An 8,699-nucleotide genomic window follows, 5' to 3' on the forward strand; every position below is an offset into this window, starting at 1 on the left:
AGAGCATCCTCTGCACCAGGCTGAGCCTCACTACAAATTGTATGGGAGCTTTTACCATTCTAAAGGGATTCTCAAAGGACTCCATTATACGCTGAGCTTTCTGCTGTGCGGTGGTTAAAGTCTTCTCATTTCCTTCATCTTCATCACATTCCTTAAAAAGAAAAATAAAAAAAAAATTGGGGGTTTGGCTACTGCTGTTTCATGCCTGTTATTTCTCACTCTGAAGCCCCACAAATGGCAGCAACCCTCCAGAGAGATGTCATTAACTTGCTGGCCTCCTAACCTAGTTGTCTTGGTTATGGCACATGCCTGACAGGAGGCCAGTATCATTTCCAATGTAGCATTTCCTGCAACACTTTTACAGCTTTATCAGATCATCAAGTTTGTTTTCTAATACTTAAACACACTGTCACAAACATGTTGCTTACACGGAATATGCTGACAGTGGCAGTAGCAACAAGACACGTTGAGTCTGGCTGAACACCCTGGATATTCACTGTACTCTCACTGTCAGAAAAGAGACAGCCATGTTCCAAAACTGGTGCAGGCTCTATGTGAAAAGGAGACAAAAATTTTTTATTAGACACTTGCATATTTTACTGCTTCTTTTGTGCAATTAGATTTCACTGAGAGACTCTTCAGGGCTGCTTATTTCCCCATGCCACAGCCACATCATGTCATTATCAGCACAGTTTTTAGGTTAAGCCCAAATTACCCAAGGCAGAGTTGTTCTGAAAATCATCTGTAGGAATCCGGGAACTGTCGTGGGGTCCAAAGAAGGTATTCTCCAGCCTCTGCAGAGAAATTAAAATTAAAAACACCATTAATACACTACCCTATTAAATCTCTGTATGTTTTCACATATTGAGTAGACACATCCATGAAAATTCAAGCAGAAGGATGAAATTCAGAGGTTTGGTATTAACACAGCTCACCTGCCAGAGCACATGGCAGCTGGCATCAGAAGGCTCCCTCTGCAATCACCCACCAGCTAATGGAGACACTTTACTTCATATGCACAAGGAGAGTAAATCAGAGAGCCTGAGAAACTCATCTGAATCCTCTCTTCTTCCAGGTCAGCCAATAGAGACTAACACAGGTGAGGCTGCCCAGCAGCTGCAGTGTTTGCTCATCAGTCCTTACATCCTGCTGTTATGGTGGTTTGTAAAACACCAGTTTACAGCTGGTAATGTTAGGGGTCTAGCACAGGCAAGTAACATTAAGCTGAGGCAGAGAGACCAGTAAAATGGATGAGAATAAACAATTCACTATAATTTTGCTATATTTGCTTCTGAGTTTAAGGCTTAATACATTAGGGGACAAATATTAAGCGAATAGTACCTCAGGGCTGGTTAGAGGTGCTCTCTTCTTGGCTGTCAAAGTGATCTCTGACTAGAAGGGGAGAGAAAGATAAGTCACTTAAATGCACTTGCCCTATTCCTCCTAGGCTGGGCTCCTTATCAGTGTTTCCAACACAGTTATTACGAGTTAGCAGGTTAATAAAATGACATTCTTTGTTCTTCTCCTGAAATGTTTGCATATGGATACATTTAAACAACCCACACAGAAAGGACACGTTCATGCTCACAAATGATTGTTTCACTAAAGGAGGAAGGCTGTGTTACTATCAATACACTCAGGATATATTTTAAGTAATGAACCTTTTACACCTAGGGGATTTTTGTTGCTTCACCATAGCTGTAAAAGATTTATGAATCCATTTACATGGCCAACAAATTCCACAAGGCCCAATTCCTCCTCATGCAGGCAAACAGGATGGGCAAAGTAAGACAGACAACTGCACCTTGTTCAAGCAGTGTCTGTTCTTTTACTCCTCTAGTTTTCCAGGAGATCACACTGTGTGTCAGCCAGCAGACAACAGAGAGGCAAGAAGACCTTCCTGCTCTACTACAGAACACTACATTCAGTGTTCAAAAAAGGAAACTTCAGCATACACATCATCACAGGTCACCATTTAGCTCCAGCCCCTAGCTTAGAGAAAGCAAGTGATGAGTCTCTTGTGTGGCAAGAGCTGCTCCTACCTTGAGCAGAGGCATCTCCCGGGCCTGCTGAATGAGAAGATGCAATTCATTAATCTGCTGGCGAACTAGTGGTGGGATGGGATTACAGCAAGCAATGATGCCCTGGGGTTCTCTAAAGAGAGAGGAGAAAAATTCAGCCTGCTGTATTTACGGCTGCTGCGTCAGGCATCTGCCTCCAAAGGATTGCTACCAGCTACACCCACAGTCCTGCCTGTGACAGAGCAAGGCAAGTCACACTCATCTCTCACAGCTCATTCTCTGGGATAAAAGATTCTTCTGTACCACGTTTGTGCTGGTAAGAAGAAACCACTCACTCAGCTCCCTTCTCACCTTTTCTGTGATCAGTCTGTCTGTCCCTTTTTTCATTTTGTTCCTTGCTCAGTATTCATCTATGGAAGCTGAGCCCAGCAGTGGACTTGTGTTTAAAGATTCATTTTTAGGATACTCAAGTCTGGATGTTGGATAAGTGCCAAGTGTTTGGAGAAAATGTTGCATAAATTGGGTGTTTTAAGGGATCTGGCCCTTGTCTCCCTGCCCCTAATTCCTTTAGAAAGTGAAAAAAGCCGAAATAAATGCTATGAGGGAAACTAACCCATCTCTTGCTCTGTAATCCTGTAGTTATGTGTGACATAAAACACATTCCTTTGCATTGCTACTACTGGTAAAATCAGAGAGATGTGTCCTGGAATGGAGCCTTCTGAAATAGCATTGCTATTTATTTCTACTCCAGACTGAACAGCTAAAGAGAAAAGCACTACTGGCAGCTGGAAGGAAGGGACCAACTGCAGAAATAATTACATGCTGGGAAACAACTTGCTGGATATCAAAATCAAATGAGACTCCTCAAGGGTGAGCAAAACTTACTTGGGCAGCTCCTCTGCTATCTTCAATAGCATATGATTTGGTAGCACGTATCTACAACACAAAGAGGTGGTGTGAAAGTAACAGTGTTAAAAACCCTCAAAAAGACATTCAAAGTGCACAAGTCTGCCCCAATTACAAAGTCTGAGAAGGTGAAATCAGTTAAGAAGAAATTAAGTAGGGCTGATCTAGATACCTGTAAGAATTTACTGCCAACATAACAGGACTTCTGTGTGAAAAGCAGCCTGGGGTAGTACACTGATTTCTACAGGTTCCACCTCAGGGTGGCAGAGGAAGAGTCTCACTAAGGTTTTAAGCCAGCTTGTTAATCCAGCAGAAGACTTCCTACCCTGTGCTCTCATCCTCTTGACGCGCTATCTTGTCTCTCCACGCAAACAACAACCTAAAGGCTGCTAGCTGCTGTGTGTTGAGGTGTTTCTTCTGCCTCCTGTAGAGCTCAAGGTAGGATTCATCTGTAAAGAGGGGCTTGATGTATTTCTGGATAGGAAAAACAGAAACACTCGTGATTGGTATCAGATTTGTGCTTTCTAGTTTGCCACGCTTCACCGAGACACACAGAATCTCACAGGGACATAAGGAGACTGAGTAAAATCAGGTACAATGTGCCTTGGAGCTTGGACCCTGAAGTAGAAGCCTATCCCTCAAAAGCATACATCTCATGCATTTTTAGTGGAAAACTATCCTCAGCAACTCCAGGAGCAGCTTTAGACAATTTATCTTCAAGCTTTACTACATTAGGACTTTCACAGACAATATTTTTCACAGGCACAATAATTATCTCATAATGCAACTCCAGCTAGGCCTTCAACTTCTAGAACAGCCAGTAGCACTGGAAATGTAACACCTCTCTTGGAGAAGACACACCTGAAAGTGTTGGGAGGCCAAGGAGTGCTAGCACTCAAACAGCAAGGAGGCATCTGAGTCCAAGGATTTCAGCTAGTGAAACAAGTGACTGCATACAGCTAAGTCAGTTTATACAGCTCTTTGCAGATACAGAGAGGGAAAAAACCCAACACCCGTGTCTGTGCAACAGAGGTACACCAGGCAAAGGACTTTCTGTCCTGCCAGGCCCATGCACACTCTGATGCAGGTATTCCAAGCAGGTGAAGCTTTACCTTCAGGCAGATGTCCCTGCTGCGCTGCCACACGACCTGGAGCTGCGTGGGCTGCTCGTTGCCTCTCTCCCACAGCTCCTCCCTCACTTTGTCATAGATGTAGAGCAGGTAGTGAGTGTCCTCACGGGCATACCGAATCATTTCCTCTGGCAAAGGGCTACAAAAAGGGCCAAGATTACAACAACCCAGTTCTGCTGCCTCGCCTCACCTCGTGCTGCCCCGCAGCTCCAGCCCAAGGGAGGGGTCAGTTCTCACCGTATCCTCCAGTCAGCCAGCTGGTACTGCTTGTCAGCATCTACACTGCAATACAGCTTTAGCAAGTGGTCCAAAGAATGCCTGCCAAGATTGAGGAGACGAGCAGCTTGGTGAGTATCAAACATGTTCACCAAGTACAGACCAAAGTCTTTCTGCAGCCATTCCACATCTGAATCAGCACCATGAAGGACCTTGAAAAGCAGAACAAAGAGAGAATGATACAAAGAACACACCTAGCAGTGCTGTGGCTTCATATTCGTGTGCCTATGACCAGATTTGTCTTGTCTCTGCACCCCTCTGTTAAGTGCAGCACTTCTAAATGAGTGCACTTGCCAAGTAACTCTCCACTTACATCAAAGAAAAAGGCACATGAACAAATTACAATGAAAGCAGAGCCAACTGACCAAGACAGAGCACTCAGTGTGCTTTTAACTATAATAAAGCCTGAAGTAAGCAAAAAGGAAATAAAAAGGAAAGGAATTCTGGTGGCAAACTGGTGAATTTGGCAGCTGACCTTCACAATGGCAGGGTCTGTGAAGGTCTCGTTGAGCATGCTCATGTCGCTGCGCAGTGCCAGTGTGTCAATGATGAAATCTTCTGTCCGGGTGGAAATCTGCATCAGGCACGTCAAGCCCAGGAAGCTCCTGTAGGAATGATGCTGAAAAGCATGGAAGAGGGATGTAAGCTAGGATCCATAACAGAAGTAATGCTGTGAAACAAACAGCACTCTAGATGAAGGAAGAAAAGGGAGCAGAAGACTTCTTAAAGAAAAAGCCAACTGGATGAGCAAGCATTCTCTGTGCAGCCACCACCATGACACAAAAAAAACATGGGATGAAAGGAAAGAAGATCAAATTCAGTATGAAGTGTGCAGCCAGTACTACCATTGGAGAACATGTAATATTAACACACTAATTCAACATTCTAGATAACACCTGACAGGTCAGGGTTATGAACCCTCTTTTCATATCAGAAAGTACAAAAAGCAGCAGAAAGAAGGCTACAAAACAGACTACAAGAATATAAGAGTCTCCCAGGTACTGACAGTACACATGCAACTTTCAAGCAGAAAAGGCAGATTACCTCTAAGTCCAGGGCAAATTCTTTACAGTTCATTAGCTTTTCATTTAGCTCTACCAGCTCATCCAGCGTGGTGATAACATGACAGGGTGTCTCCTCTATGGGCCTGTACATCTGGCAGAACAAATTATTAGGCACAGTAAGTTCTCTGTCAATTCCCACCCCTGACCTCCACCCTCAAAGTTGTCAAGTATGCTCTCTGTAAACTTACTGCATCTGCAATAAGTTTAAATTAATGTGGGCACCAACCTGGGGTTCTGGTTTCTGGAGAACTCCTTCTGGTGGAGAAAAACGCTCCAGCTCATACTGGTAAGGGTGAGCGAACCTGTGGAAAGTAGGAAGCCAAGCACAGACTAAATTTCAGTCACCTTTACAAAGCCAGAGCACAGAGACTTTGGGCACGACGGCAGGTTCACTACTGAGTAGAAATTTTGTCTCTCTCTGAACACGTTTAAAATAACTGGAGCTGTCTGAAGCAAACCAGAGGGAACGCCGCGTGCGGACATAAACACATGCAGAGCTGTCACTCAGGAATGGCAGCAGCACAACGGGACCACACCAGGGCAGGTTCATCACGGGCACTCCAAGCACCTCGCTGGCAGTTTAATTTCTTACATGTCTTGCTCAGTTTGCTGCGTCCTCTGCTGGTGTATGAAGTCTGCCAAAGCAGCTGGCACATCCAGGTCTTCGGGGCGCTCCTTTCGTTCCCGTCCGCTTTTTGTGAGGGCTGAACAACCAACATGGAACAACTGGACCAGGTCCCACACATAACATGTTCTCAGCCTACTACTCTCTCCCCTCCACCCACAAGACCCTATTAAAATCATCAAGGATCAGAAATCTTAACAAGTTAGACCTGCAGCTTTTGCTGTCAGCAAGACTTCTGCCTGCACCTCTAACAACTCAGTCACGAGCTTTTACCAGGCTGTTGTTAAGTGAGACCCAAGGTGCTTCTGCTCATAAGCTTGGAAGGAGATTGAAAAATCTTCATTAAAATCTTTCAATCATTCTCACTTACTAAAAGTACAACTGCAACAGTGCAGGCTAAGGAGGAAATACCAGCAGCACAACAACACGTTGCTGAGACAGGATCTCAGGCTGGCAGCTTTGATAACCCCAAAGGCAGAGTTGGTCTAACCATACACCTGGCACTCCTAACTCATTAGAAAGAAGTATTTGGAGCCCTAGTGGCTCGGTGGTTGGACTTGATGATCTTGGAGGTCCCTTCCAACCTAAATGATTCTATGATTCTATGATAAGTATTTGTAAAGCCAGCTAGATTAGTCAAGCCCACTTCAGGAGTCAGAGTGACTCTCACCACATATGTTCAATGGTGGTAAAGAGAGGGAGGAGAAAATCTGTTTGGAACAGATTCTCCCCTGTATACCAACACGAAGGTGCTGTGTGCTGACCTTACATTACACACATACACAACAGAGTCACAGAGCTTACTGCACCGAAACCATCAACACCTCCTGCTGTCCCCTGTTCGCACAGTCAATGATTTCTCCTCTAGACTATGACTTGTGTTAAATACTCTCAACAGGTTACCCCAAAATCCCTAAACCTCCTACCTTCAGGTAAAGGTTTCAAAGCATTTGGCTTGATAAAAAGTTTAGGTACAAAGGGGGTGTTAGAATTGTCAATCTTTTCCCGAAACTTAAGCTGCGGTCGAGAGATATTCTTGGCGTGCAGCAGTCGGAAGGTTTCAGACTGAGTTCTCTTGTGGTATTCTCCTGCCTATTGAACCAAAAAAATAGTGTCAACCACGGGTAAAATTCACACAACAAACATTCAGAGACTGGAAAGTCAGCAGTGGGGACACTGGGATCAGAGCAGAGGGAGTGCAGGAGCCTCACCTTGCGGTTCCAGCTGGAAACGATCGTCTGGGGGGGCTGCAACCCAGCAGGGAGGACTGGCTGCTGGTTTTTGTTCACTCCTGCTGCTTCATCCAATAAAATACCCTAAATCCCAGAAAAGTGAGGTGAAAACACAACCCCTGTTAACTGGCCAGGCTCAGCCACTCTGCTCAGACTGAATAAAGTCATGCAGGTAGACACCTCCACAGCCATTTCCCCCAGTTCTGGGCAACGCCAGCCTGACAGCTGTGGGAGGAGGACACTGAACACCAGGGTGGGAAGAGTCTTCCCAGAGCATGAGCCACACCAATTTCCAGACCTGTTCCCAGGTTGTGAGGTTCTCCTACCAAACTCTGCTCAGTTCCTTCTCAAGCCACATATCAGCTCCGTTCTTTGGGCCATAACCCATCAGAAAAAGAACTTCTGGCAGCTGAAAACTGTTTCTAAGGACAAACACCCAGAAATAATCTGCTTACCACTCTTTCAAGAATGACATCGTTGGAGTCAACCAGCATATCAAATTTATCTTCCAGCTCTGTCACTTTGCTGCGGTCTGTCAGGTGGCTACGGCAGCCATGGTACTGCATCACCTTGCTCATGCTTGCAGGAGAACAGGACAGATTAACAATTTGAAAGCTGACATGCTGAACACTAAATCATCCAATTCTCTTCAGTTTTCTACGTTTTTAAAGTTTGAAAAGAAATCACATGCAGTACCTATAGATAACATCTCATGGGCAGGGAGTAGATGGATCACCTATACCTTATTCAGTATTAGAATTCATTTTTTACAAGCCACTGGACTTTTAAGATAACCTGATGTGTTTTCCATCAGCCCCTGCTCTCCACACAGTTTTTCATCCAAATAATTATTAAAGGCTCACTTTAAACTTCTTACTTAAAACTGTCCACTCCTAGAAAACTAGCTAAAATTAGGCATGCAAAACAAAACATCTTTGTATTTACAGCAGGCATGGAGTCTCCAAAGGAGGGCGCTGCCTTCCGCTTTGGATCAGAAGCCATTAGCAGCAGCCCAGAGACACAGAAGCTCCTTACCAGTGAAGCAGCAGGTCCCCCTGCGTTTCACAGTACGCCCGGAAGCCGGGGAAGCTTCGGTAGAAGTCGTACTCATCCCCAGGCTGAGGGAGCCCGTTAGACGCCTTTGTTGCTGCCACCACCGTGCCAAGAGCATACTGTGCAAGAATACCACGTTATTAGAGGTTTGTTTTTTTTTTTCAAGTATTTTGTTCCTTCATTTGCCCAGGATGCTATTTGGTAAAAAAGTATTTTGCCTGGCTTGCTGCAATGGCATGGTTCTAATCTATAACATCATGGGGCTTTGCAACAGGAGGAAGTTTACAGTCATTTAGTTCACATTGCTTATTTAGAGACTTTTAAAACAATAAAAGTTTAATAACAAGACTTAAAACTCAGTCTAGCATTTAAGGTCTGAAAGGAAGCTGGTT

General features: G+C 44.6%; 1 protein-coding gene across 1 annotated transcript in view; it reads right to left on the reverse strand.

The window, feature by feature from the left end:
- Positions 1-8,426, reverse strand: part of EXOSC10 (exosome component 10) — a gene marked incomplete at its 5' end in the record, with an annotated part of 13,598 nt that extends 5,172 nt beyond the window's left edge. Inside the window, 17 exons of the mRNA XM_008937977.1 lie at positions 56-151; positions 429-550; positions 716-794; positions 1,342-1,392; positions 2,043-2,154; positions 2,907-2,957; positions 3,253-3,401; positions 4,040-4,196; positions 4,295-4,485; positions 4,809-4,952; positions 5,378-5,488; positions 5,624-5,699; positions 5,990-6,101; positions 6,949-7,114; positions 7,234-7,338; positions 7,710-7,833; positions 8,290-8,426. Of these exons, the coding sequence (XP_008936225.1) occupies positions 56-151; positions 429-550; positions 716-794; positions 1,342-1,392; positions 2,043-2,154; positions 2,907-2,957; positions 3,253-3,401; positions 4,040-4,196; positions 4,295-4,485; positions 4,809-4,952; positions 5,378-5,488; positions 5,624-5,699; positions 5,990-6,101; positions 6,949-7,114; positions 7,234-7,338; positions 7,710-7,833; positions 8,290-8,426 (1,983 nt within the window). The remainder of the gene's footprint in view (positions 1-55; positions 152-428; positions 551-715; positions 795-1,341; positions 1,393-2,042; positions 2,155-2,906; positions 2,958-3,252; positions 3,402-4,039; positions 4,197-4,294; positions 4,486-4,808; positions 4,953-5,377; positions 5,489-5,623; positions 5,700-5,989; positions 6,102-6,948; positions 7,115-7,233; positions 7,339-7,709; positions 7,834-8,289) is intronic.
- Between the last annotated feature and the right edge of the window lie 273 nt (positions 8,427-8,699).

The sequence above is a fragment of the Merops nubicus genome, unplaced genomic scaffold, assembly GCF_000691845.1.
Source record: "Merops nubicus isolate BGI_N331 unplaced genomic scaffold, ASM69184v1 scaffold25083, whole genome shotgun sequence".
NCBI lineage: Eukaryota > Metazoa > Chordata > Aves > Coraciiformes > Meropidae > Merops > Merops nubicus.